This window comes from Poecile atricapillus, chromosome 2 (genome assembly GCF_030490865.1).
Source record: "Poecile atricapillus isolate bPoeAtr1 chromosome 2, bPoeAtr1.hap1, whole genome shotgun sequence".
In the NCBI taxonomy this organism is placed as follows: domain Eukaryota; kingdom Metazoa; phylum Chordata; class Aves; order Passeriformes; family Paridae; genus Poecile; species Poecile atricapillus.
In genome coordinates this window covers 145,480,889-145,493,376 of record NC_081250.1, presented here as the reverse complement: position 1 = coordinate 145,493,376, position 12,488 = coordinate 145,480,889, and the positions used below count along the sequence as shown (strand labels likewise).

The 12,488-nt window shown below is 41.6% G+C and overlaps 1 protein-coding gene across 1 annotated transcript in view; it reads left to right on the top strand.

Annotated features, from left to right (window-relative positions):
* KCNQ3 (potassium voltage-gated channel subfamily Q member 3) overlaps positions 1 to 12,488 on the top strand; it is a 186,557-nt gene that overhangs the window by 144,933 nt on the left and 29,136 nt on the right. Inside the window, exons 2-3 of the mRNA XM_058832271.1 lie at positions 10,072 to 10,162; positions 11,886 to 12,012. Of these exons, the coding sequence (XP_058688254.1) occupies positions 10,072 to 10,162; positions 11,886 to 12,012 (218 nt within the window). The remainder of the gene's footprint in view (positions 1 to 10,071; positions 10,163 to 11,885; positions 12,013 to 12,488) is intronic.

The window sequence follows — 12,488 nt, the reverse complement described above, 5'->3', positions numbered from 1 at the left end:
AGCCTCTGTAAGTACCTTTGCTGAAACACTTGAAAGTTACTGACATCTTCTCATCAGTTTAAAGGCAAGATGTTGAAAAAAATTATTAATTATTATTATTATTAATTATTATTATTAATAATTATTAACTATTATAAAGGGATTTTCCTTTAAACAACTGATCTTTCCCCTCACATTTCTATCCAGACCACATATCTTGTAATGCATTAAACCATCAATGTAGCAGCTGACATTTTAGGGTCAAAATCCACTTTTTGTCCCTCTTTTATCTTCCCAAAAAATAGATATAAAAAAAAATATATTCCTAAAGTTCATATATAGCTATCAGAGAAGAGAATCCCTCAAATATATCTTGAAAGGCAGGTGTTAAAAGACAGCAGACCTGTGGCAATGGTTTGATTGGTGTGAGGCTGAGTTACAGGTTGTGGTTTCATTTCTGCACTGAGAGAGAAAGCCTGGAATCAAGCATTTGGCCATCTAGGGAAGTTGTGATTGGGACACCATGCTCAGGTTCCTATCTCAAAAGGATTTTCATCCATGTGTCACTGTGCTCAGGGCCAGGACTTTGACACTACTCTTGGTTGGTATAATGGAGCCATCCTTCAAAAATACAAAAAATCTGGGGCTTGGGTCACGTCCAGCCTGCATACAGGGCTGGAAGGATGCAACAGAACCTAGAGGAGGAACATCTGTTTCCCCATGGAGAAGCAGCATGAGAGCGGAGTTGCATTGTGGTGTCCATCACTACTGGATAAAAGCTCATCCCTTGGGATCAGACTGAGATATGGCTCCTACACTGATATGATTAAAAATGGCTATTTTATCTGAGATAATCTAAAGCTTCTGAGACATTCCCAGTTCTTTTCTAGGGAGATACTTAAGAATATTCTGCATTCAATTGCCTTCCCCTGGCTTCCAGCTAGTGCCATTTTCTAAGCTATTATTCTGGAAATGAGCCAGGGCTGTGAGTCTTTGTCATCTTAGTGATCACAAATGCCAAACTACAACCTGCTATGGCGCACAAAGCAAAGGTGAAGAGTCTGGTGTAAGAAAAGGTTTATAGGAACAGCATCAAGTCAAACTGGATTAAAGATTTAGTTTAATTTCCAGTGAATTTGGTATATTAACACAGTATTTTGCCTGTGTCGATTTGTGTACTCCAAGAAAAATAATTCCTCTACACCACCACTGCTCTTTTTATCCACAGCTCCTGTGACATGAAGTGTAGCCCTTGTATCTTTTAGCACAGATCAAACTCACTCATGTTTGTTTTGTAGCACCACTGGGTCTGTGAATGGGTCATTGTCCACAGACCAGATTGTTAAGAAAAGCTGATGTGCAGTCTAAGTTTCAGTAATGACTCTGAACTCTTCACTTAATGGAAAAAATTCAGAAAGTCTTCCTGGATTAAAAATCCCCAACAACTGGATAGTTCAAAGAAAAGATCTTTGTCTGATTTTCTCCAGGTCAGGCAGTGATTTAACACTATGTGAAAAAGTTCCATCTTCCATTGCAATACTTCATGCTTTTAGCTGGAAAACCCTGAATCAAGTGCCCTGTGTCACAAGCACAACTGTGACCGCCTCAGGTGCAAAATGAAAGAGCTCTCTGTGGAGTTAATGCCAGAAAATCCAGAGATCCTACCTAATCTGAAAGAACTGAGCCATATGTCTGGCTCCAGAGGAGCTGCATTATCAGGACACCCCTCATTGCCCGTAATGGAAAACTCACTGAACTGTTACCTGGACCTGGAGTGTTCTGGCAGTGATGTTGTGGGGTGCAGGTCATGTGCAGCCATGCACCTCTTCCCTACACAGCTGCAGATCTTTGACCAGGCTAAAAAGCCCATTGGGAATGGCACTATGCAGCTTTTCTTCTGAATGTCCCAGTCCAAGTGAGAACTGAGATCCTTGCAGAAAGTGCTCATGTTCTCACGTAAGCGTGACTGTGTGGTGAGATTGAGAAGGCACAGACAAAGAAGATACAGTCCCAGCTGGAAATTGTTTTTTCAATTGGCAGTCCCACATGGCTGAAGTGCTACATTGGATTGGTATTATTGACATCTTTGAAAGTTTTAAGTTTGCAATGTATGGTCAAAAATAGAAAAAAACTCAAAAAACTATCAATACTTTCAAATGGGTTGAAGTCTTGCATAAGATTGCAAAGAATATATTTTCAGTTCATTGTAAGAATTTGTCTGACCACCAAATTATTATTATCAATTTCCTACCTAGTAACTCTAATATAGAGACTACAGAGGCCTTTTCTGGACAGTGTTGCTTTCATATTAGAAATTCACTTTCAGCTATGCACCTTTGGAGGACCTAATATATTTGAGTGTGTGCCTGAGAGAAAAGGGAGTTTGGTCAGGTGGAAGAAAGGCAGGGTGGGCTCTTTGTGTTTTTCTGTTTGTTTTCTCGGTCTGCTATAGTCTTTTAATCATCATTGATTTCAAATAGGAAGATAGAAAATACCACAACACTGTGTTCAATCAAGGCAGAAGTTGTATCTGTGGGTTCAGAACTTACTCTCATTTGCATTTTTCTTGAGATTTCTAAAACTTTATTCCAAAGGTATAACTCATTCCTCTCCTTTCTAAAGAACCAAGGGAAGGTTTGTGGGGGAGATCAGTGTATGTCCCTGTGAGACATCCTAAATCTTGTGTACCCCTGAGATTTTGTCATGTTTGGAAGTAGACTCCTGTCGCTCTGAGAATCAGCCCTTCAATATTGTTTCCTGCAAGTCCTAGCCACTTTCCCAGGAAAGTAACTATAAACATAGGTGTTTGTAGATTCCATTAGAGATATCCCTTTTGATGGACATCTCTCACGGCCAGTGTGGTTGGGAAGGTGTTAACCTGACTATCCAATCCCTGGTCACTGTCGGAAACCTATAAATACTGAAAGAACAAATAAACAATTCTCTTTCTTTCACTACATCTGGAGCTGTGTCTGTGTGACTCATTTCATGTCCAACAGTGACAGACTCCTAGATCTTTTGTCCTTCTGTATACAGTACTCTTGGTGAAATTTAAAAAGGTATCTTCCTAGAAATTTTTCTCCAGATGTTTAAGCATTGTTAAGGATGATTGTTATCCTTATGTTAGGCTCTTTCTATCATCTAAATTTACTTCTTTACAGAATTTGCTGAAGTCTGGGCACTTGACTACTTAATTACATGCTGGCTTTCAAAGGTCCAGCACTTTTATTTTGCAAAGTTTAGCAGAAATCAATGTAGGATTCTTAAGGTTTACCTCCAAATTCCTTTATGCAAGTTTTTTAATGTCTTTTGGAGAATGCCCTGTCAGAAGCATTTCTGCAACTCATTTGATTTGGGGTTTTTGCAGCTGGGGCTGCTGGGTGATGTGGTTTGGCTCTGTGCTCTCCCTGCTCTGCTGTGCTGCGTGGCTCACCGTGTTCCGAAATCTGTGTGTCTCAACTCAATTAGCAGCTTGCTGCCAGCCAGAGATAAGCCCATGGATAGGCATTCTGGTCATGGCAGATAAAAGCCCCAAACAATAGTTTAGTCTGATGTCCTTCACTTAATACAAAAATAGAATTTAAAACCATTAACAAAGCAATTCAGGATATTTAGTTGCAAGTCAGAAGCTTTCCCATCCTTACTCAAGCTGCAGGGGAATAGGAGGCATCTAACCCCTTGGTAGCTAATGCTGTCATTGCCTCTCCTTTGCTTCTGCCATCTGTTCCCCACTCAAGCACCCATGTCAGAAGCTGCCTTGGTTTCTCCCATGTGCCAGGAATTTTGGAGCACTTTTAACTCTTGTCCCAGGAGGGAAATAGGATCTTGGTGTATGACTCTTGTCTTCTAAGCTGAGAAAAAACAGGCAGGGAAACGTAGTGCTCTGGGCTGTTCTGCAGTCTCATACCAGCAAACCTGGGAAATGTGTCAGGCCATTCTTCTGTAATGTCCCCTTAAGCAGAAAATACAGATTGATGGTGTCTGTGCTGTCTGACACGGCTGACCCAGAAAGTACCAGCATGCCAGCCAGAGAAAGATGACAATGGTGGTCAACAGGGCTCACAAGAAAAAGGTTTTTAGGACTGGGGCTGAAAAAAAGAGAAAGATAAGGAACCTTTAACCTGGTTTGGCTAGTACACGGAGGAGAGGAAAGAGGAACTATCTGATATAAAAGCTGTTCTTTTTCACCCTAAATGCCCTGCTGTGAAACACAGCTTTCCTCTCCCAAGTCTTGATTTTAAAGGCTTTCCAGACTCATGGAAACAGCAGTGAAGCCCATTCAGAGGCATTCCTGCCAATGAAAGCCCAAAGTCGTCAAAAACCTGGCACGAGTAAGGATTTGGGCTTTTCTGCTTCCTGCTGTGCCAGGGACAATGTCTGTCACTTCTGTCAGCAATGGGTAATTGTCATTCTGGGCTGCCACTCCATCACCTGCCAGGTCAGCTTGTGTGCCAGTTAGACTAGGGCTCTTTTGGGGATCTTTCCTTACTTCCTAGGGTTTCCCTCAGCATCATGTGGAGGACTTTTTTCTGCTTCTGCCATTGCAGCAGAGCAGAGTGCAATATAGCTTACTCAGAGTGGCATTTCTACCCTGTCCTTGCTGTATAATGGCACTGGGACAGGGATTTCTACACAGAGCTCTGTGTGTGCACTCAGGGAAATCTGTGGATATAAAGAAACAGGAACCTTAGAACACGCCTTCTGCAGGACTTGTTTTTTCTCTTCTCTTCCAGGACCTCCACTAAGTTTCTCAGTGCTTTGCTCTGCATCCCCTGCCCTTTTGTAGCCTCACAAAGTGTTTGGATTTTTTCTGTCACTGTTATCTCAGTACTGATCTCTGGTCTATTGCTTGGAAGTGCAGAGATTCAAGAATCTAAATATTAAACAGTGAATATTCCTGAGTCTGTGGAAATCAGGCATGCATTCCCTTCTCTCTGAAGAGCTGTTCTCAAATATTTGGTAATGTCATTTTTTTTCAGTGTTAAAAACCCTGACTCAAGTTTCTCATTAGCAACCATAGAGCGATCAGTGCAAGATACTGCAGATGTTCTGTGAAAAATGAAGTTTGGAAGAAGAGAAAAAGATGGTGGGTAGGAATATAGAGTAAGTGAAAGAACTGTGAGAAAAGATGAATTTTTAATCCTTATGGGCAAAAGCCAATATCTGAAGAAAATAAGGTTGTTCCAATATGAAATTTGGGAAACTGTGTGGGAATCATGGTTTAGAACCATATTGCTTTGGATACCCGAAACCAAAAATTTAGCAGAACACTGCCAGATTTTCCTTATATATCACAATCTTAGAGAATTCCATTAGCATTTACCAGGTGGCAGAGCATAATGAAACCAGAGCACAAGCTTTAAGGGAAGAAAATAAAATACCAAATGAAGAAAAGCAGAAAAAAATCTAAGATTTATAAGAACTTTTGGAGACAGAAAAGTCCCAATGTCTTGCAAGAAGTGGTACTGAAGATGAGAGAGGAAAAAGAAATCTGTGCACTGTTGGACTGGGGTGATTTCTTGCTAGTAATTGTTCAGTTAGAGGCTAAGGGCTTTCTTACCCAAAGCCTGGATTATAATTTTGTAACCAGAATCCCTGACCACATGTAGATGTGATACCTAAATTTACAGCAAGGAATTTCAGAAAAACCTGGTCATGCAGGACTCCTTTGGCTGTCTGGATAGTTATTTCAGTAGCAAAAATACATAAACATTATGAAGAGGTGGTGTTTATAATTATATCCAAACCAGGGGTAAACATAAAGGGTGGCATTCAGCTAATTTACACAGCAGACCTCTCCATAGGAGCTCATCATCAGTCTGTCCTTACAGATAAAGAGAAAAATATCCTCTGTAGGTGCTCCTGACCAGCTTGAGCTATTTGCTTTAAATCAACCTTAGCTGAATGCTAGAAGCACACAATCCTCTCTGTTAACTAAACCTCACAGAGACTTAATATTTTGACCCACAGCACAAAAATTTGTCAAAATGATACCAGATGCAAATGTACTTTTGCCTGCCTATGGTGGATCCAGTGCTCAAAACATGCTCAAATTCCTACAGGATCTGCTCCTACAATTTTTAAGGTAGGGATGGTGAACAGGAAGCATGATGGGCAGATGTATATGTAAAACACATAAAGGTTCTCAGCTAGATCTGCATTCTATTGGCTTCAAATGAAAAGAGATATAGAAGAAAAACTCAAAGAATGGGTAATATTAAAATAAGTAAAAATTTCTCAAACAAAACAGTCTGTGATGTTCATACAATAATCATGAGATTAATGATCATGCATAGTCATAAATTACTTATTTTCTGGGAAAGAATTTTTTTTAATACTCTTTTTAACACAGAAAAATAGTGGTTAGAAAATGTCTGTATTAAACATGTAATTTCTAAAACTAAGAAAATATATTGACCTGAATAATATTTGTGACAGTGACAAACAAGCACTGCCATTTGGTGGTCTGGAAATTATGCATACAACAAACTAATCAAATTTTTAAGGCATAATGCTGCAAATAGGAACCATGCAATGCGCCGTGAAAAATTATGTAAAATAATGGTAAGGATGATTCTAAAAAGCTGAAGAACACATTCAGATCCTCATTTGGCATATGTGATACACATTCTTAAAGTCTGGACTGCCACCTGCTGAAACACTGTTTAATAGGAAGCTTTGACTTAATAGGACTCAGTTTTCATATTAAACCTTGATTTTCACCTTCTTTCTTTCTCCTAACCTTTAATGCTCTATGTCCCATGAATCACTATAGCGGAGAGTAAATTTCAGATTTCCTCCCCTTCTGTGCCTTGATTCCCGAGGTCAGTGTCAGTCTTCCTCCTGCTCATCCTCTGTGATTTCAGCAGTTTCTTACGCTGTGATTTTCCTGTTAGGATTTTACAGCCAGACTCAACCGCTCAGCCGACACTGCTGCCTCCACAAAATGAAATTAAGCCTTGTAGAGTCAGGCACTGTCCTGTTGCCAACTCTCTTTATGTTTGCATGGCCACCATGTGGGCATAGGTGTGCTCACCATATGGGCAGCAGCAGCAAGGGGAAGATGAACCCTTCTTGTAGTCTTTGCTGAGCAAGAGGGACTGATGTAAGAAGGGTGGAATGTGAGTGACATCTTCCATAGAAAAGAGGACACAAGAAGACTTGCAGGTTTCAAAACCACCAAGATCCAGACCAGAAGAGGCTGGGTTGCATAGCATCAATGCAGATTAAAACTGACGGCATGCTCTGAGCTGCAGTCATAATTATTGCAGATGCTGAGGAGGACTGCTGAGATGTGAGTTATTAACTTTGTGGGTGCTTGCAGGTGGTGCTTATCCTTCAGATACGGTGCAGCAGCAGGAGAGCCGAGCCTTCCCAGATGGGTGGTGGTTATGGGTACTAACACAGGCTTCCCATCCTTCACACCCCTGCAGGAAGGGGAATGCAGGATGGAGCCCGGAGCCTGGCTCTGTGGGCTCCGTGGTTTTGGGACCGCAGCATCCATTCAGCAGTGGCACCTCTGGGTGCTTCCACACTCTTCCTGCAGTGGGGGGCTCAGGCCACAGTTTCTTCTGAGATTTGCCATCAAGATTATTCACCATGACTTGTGATCTTCAGTATGACCCTCTCACCCTGCTTTTAGTGGGTGTTTTGTCCTGCACGATCTATTGTTCTCATGGGTGGGCTCTCAGTTGGAGCTGGGACCGAACAGGCAGCACCCGCAACAGCCCCGAGCAATTGTCCCTTGGTGTCAACATCTGGGGTTTTCACTGACCAAACTCTTTCATCACTGTAAGACCCCTTCCCTTATATCAAATTCGTGGCTGCGATCGCCTGAACATCCCCTGCTTTGAGTGTTTCAAAACGAGGGAGCTGTAACCCTGGCTCTGTGGAGCACCGCTACCCTCTAGTGGTAAAACCGCCGGCATTTTTAGGCGAAAAAGATGATGTTTTCACTACTAACTTATCTCTTCCTTTTGGACATCTGTACATCATCTTTAATTGACAGCGGTGTTTTTTTAAAAAAAAATATATCGTAAATTCATGCCTTTAGTTTAAGTAGCCTGTGATGTAATGTGATGATGTAATTTCCTTGGACTGCTTTTAGTGTGTTTCACCTCTCATTAAATCATTAAAATGATCCTTGTGAGCTGGTGGGTGACCGAATTTTCACATGGTATAAAGAAGTGGCTGTAATGGAGAGTGGCAAGCAGCAGCTGCTCAAGGCTTTAAATGTGGTGTTGGTGATGGTAGCACACTAAAGGCTGTAATGTGGAGAGCATAGGTGGCTTATGGTTAATCAAAGGCATAATTGTCATTGTTTAGTTTCACCAGTTTGCTCTTGGAGGTTTAGGACAGCTGGATCATGGGTCTTGGGAAGCCAGGGAGCCACTGCCTTTATAACTTCAAGGTGGGGACAAGAAGATACTGCATAACAATGCTCAAGGGAGCAGGAGCACCACAAAATTGCTAAATAAACTGCAAATGTCTCGATTAGCAGGAGTGCGGCTATAGGTAGATGGCAAAAGACACTCTAGAGCAGGGCTGGGGAGTGGGAAAAGGTGAAACTTGTCAAAGAAATCCAAAATTATTTAGCATGAGCAAATACATTTACTTCTGTTCTCACCTTGCTCAAAATGGCTGATCTGAAATTTTCCTGGCATAAGAAGAGTGAATTTCAGAAAAGCTACAGCAAAGTAATCCTTCAGGGTTTGCCATGAAGCATTTCACTGTTGTCTTTTCCTTGCATGTAGGGTGCTAGTGGACTCTGCTTGGAGGAAAGTCCCCCCAAAAGCCAGCAGGAGCTATCAGGAGCTCACCTCTGTCTTTTCACTCCAGCTGCAAATAAACTGCAGAATTTATAAATATTCTCAGAATACCATTCTTTAGCCCTAGGTTTTCTCAGACATGAAGGAAATGAAAACCCAAGGCAGGTCAGAAGACACATGTTGCTTGTCACTGCTTCCTCTGCAGCTCTGGCTCTGCTTAATTCACTCAGTAAAACAAAGTGGAGTTTTACTCAGCAAGAGATGGAATCACAGTACAGGAGCCAGATTGAAATTCAAAACAGGTAGTACACACAAACACAGCTTGATTCTTCACAAGCTTTTTTCCCTGGATGATTTCAGTACCTAATGCCTATCATTTCTTTGATGTACCCTAGCTATGAAAGCAGGGGATCCAGTGCTTTTACAAAGACATCTTTCTAATTTATTCATTAAACTCAAAATATTTTCATGGCCACCTGCCCCTCTGTTCCTGTGGATCAAGTTTTGGAAACACATTAAAATGTCCATGATCTAGGTACGTACATGAAGTACCAGAATATGAGATTGCCCCTCTTTGCTTCACAGTAATCAATTCTATAAAAGATTTTGAATAGCTTGAACCTGGGAATAGTTTTGCAAAACAGATCAATTAGACAAAATTGGATTTGCCAGCAGTGGGAGTTAAATTTTTATTCAAATCTCTGTGTTCTGGAGCCTCACAGACAGAAAATAACACAGGGGCAGTGATTTATCACACAGTTTGTTTACTGGAGAGAAGAAATTTACCCTCTCTTTTTACTCTTTCAAACCTTTTCATCTTTTCATCTACATAAAATGAGTGGGAAAAAAAAAAAAAAGGAAATGCAATGCAGTTTTCAAGGGAGGGTTTGTCCCAGTGCTGCCTTGTAGTGAAGCATTTACAGTTTCCCAGGCCCCAGGATGTGCCAGGCAGACCCGTGGCACTGTAGCTGCAGTGCCCTTCTGGGCAGCACTCAGTTGGGAACAGCCCTCCTCTGCCATGCCATACAACCCCTCCCGAAATGCACTATCACCCATTCCACTCTTGAGGACTGTCAGTTGATTAAAGCATGTCTGTCCCAGGAACATTCTGACTCTGGATCCTGCCATGACTGCCAGTTCCCCCTGCTCTAACCTGGTTGAAATCTTCTGATCTTCATATAAATCCACCTCATTCTCGCCAACAGGGAGCAGCCATCCCATGGAAGTCTCTACTGATGATTTTATAGGCAATATCTCCAGTGCAAATACAGAGAGGATTAAAAATACTGTGCTTTTTTATTTTTTTTCTTTTATTTCATTCCAGGTTTCTGATTGTCTTGGGGTGTTTGATCTTAGCTGTCTTGACAACTTTCAAGGAGTATGAAACAGTTTCTGGAGACTGGCTCCTCTTGCTGGTAAGTAAACTGTGGCTGCTGCATCACCCTGGAATTGAAATCAGCCCCATCAGCAGGGATGGAAATTCATTCCCAGCTCTGCTTGCAGTGAGGTTTCTGCTCTTGGTCCTGGAACAGTGACTGTACACTTACCTATTGGAGAGTTCCCAGTCCATTGTCAACACCAACTGAGGAAAAAGTATATGAGGTTCCTGAGACAAAAGAAAATGAGAGGGAAGATCCTAGCCTGAGGCTTTTACATAATGGCTTTTCAGCATTTGTCTAACAGTCCATATTATCAGTAAATTTCCTATTGACCATGCCAGACCTAAGCACACTTCAAAACTATTTTTCTTTCAACTGTTTTAATTCATTCTACAGTATTCTACTAATCCTAGTATTTCTTTTAAGGAAGGTCATCAGAGTTGGACTCATACTTGTGTCCAATAGCAGTGTAACAGAAATTACTGCAGGCAGTGCCTTTGAGAGAAAATGTATTCACAGCAAATACATTCCAGATTGCTTGTTCTATAAATGCTGAAGTTCATGCTCAAGACTTTATTTTAGTAAGGCCTCCCATTTAGCAGAAGAATTAAAAAATAGAAAAAACCCCTCACTATATATAAAATAGCAAATTCAACATTTTATGAAAATTACCCTAAAAATGAACTTCCTGTGCTCCCATAACTATCATAAAATATATGTCTTACTTAACCTGGCCTTGTTTAAAGTATCCCTAGGGAAACTGCACAGTAAAATTAGTTCCAGGATCTCAATTTCCATTTCCCCTTATACCTCCAGAGACATATAGATCCGAGCAAGAGCTAAATGCCAAAAGGAATGAAAGGTGAATTCCCCTTGCATGTTCTTTCTCAAAAAGTGCCTGTATGAAAACACCTTCATCCCTCAGGGAATGTGAAACTTGCTTTTGGTCTCTGTTACCCTGCTTAGGCCCATCTTTCACATTTGAAAAAGCCTGAGGTTATCTTTCCTTCTCCTGTGCTTTTTTCTATGTGGCTCTCAGCAGTTTTTAGATGCTGTGGGTAATGAGCATGAGGAAAGGTCCCATTTTCCCTCTTGCCAGCAATTCACAGAGAGGAAAAGTAACCGCGTGCCCCAGGCTGCCCTTGGCCTCTCTCTGCTGAGCACCTCAGAGAAGCTCTTTGCTCCCCATTCCCTCCCCATGCTTAGAAAGGTTCTGGAGCCAGGTGGAAAATCCCATTCTTTTGTCCACCAGAAATTTAAGGGAACAATATATGCCTTAAATTTGTCTTACATATGTCTTTATCATTGCTTTAAACTTATGACCACATGAGTATCCTGTATCCTGTATCCTGCCCCTCTCGACAGATATGGCTGCATGAACGAGCTGCTGGGGGGTGCCCCTGGGGGTGGGTACAGAGTGTCCTGGGGACTTTGCAGTCACCCCTCACACACATCTGCTCATTTTGTGTGGAGCAGGAGGTCTTTCTGCGAAGTAATTGTCCTTCCATTAAGGCAGGGTAAGCACTTCACATTTACCCAACAGCAGGGGCAAATCCTTCCTGCACGGTACTTAGGCTGGAAAATTATGTCCCACTTTGCCTTGCCTCTGTCATCAATCTCAATTCTCCTCCACTTTTTTCATCTCTCTTACACATATCCTAACACTTGCACTTCATTTGTTTCCCTCAGCTGTATTCTCATGTCCAAAATTACTGTAAAACTTGTTGAGACTAACAATGTAGTTTGTGTCTTGATACAGGAAACTTTTGCCATTTTCATCTTTGGAGCAGAGTTTGCCTTAAGAATCTGGGCTGCTGGCTGTTGCTGCCGCTACAAAGGATGGAGGGGGAGACTCAAATTTGCCAGGAAGCCTTTGTGCATGCTGGGTAGGCACATGCTCTCTACTACTGTTTTCCTCATTAATGTCCTTCTTCCCTTTAAGCCAGTTTGGGGGATGTCAAAGAACTGGTGACTGGCAAAGAGCACTGAAATCAGATCTGCCCTTTATGCCAGGACCTGTGCCCTGCTTGGAGTAATTATTTGAAGTAGCCAGCAATAATATGTAATTAAGAGACACTTGGCTACCTAGTCAGTGAGAAAAAAAATGAATCATTCTACTCTTGAGATACATTTTCCTTGTCCTGAGCCCCACTGCACTTTTCTTAGACTCATCCTCAGGAAAACTCTCTCTGCCTTCAGTTTCAAACCACTTGAGAACGCAACTCTATACCATCTTCCCCAGCTCCCTTTCATATTTGTGTTTTGTTTTACAATTGTATTGTTGGTCTGTATTTACAAACAAGTGTCTTTGTGATTTCACCCATGTTACCTTTCAGGCTTGGATGGCACTGCTTGTAATTAT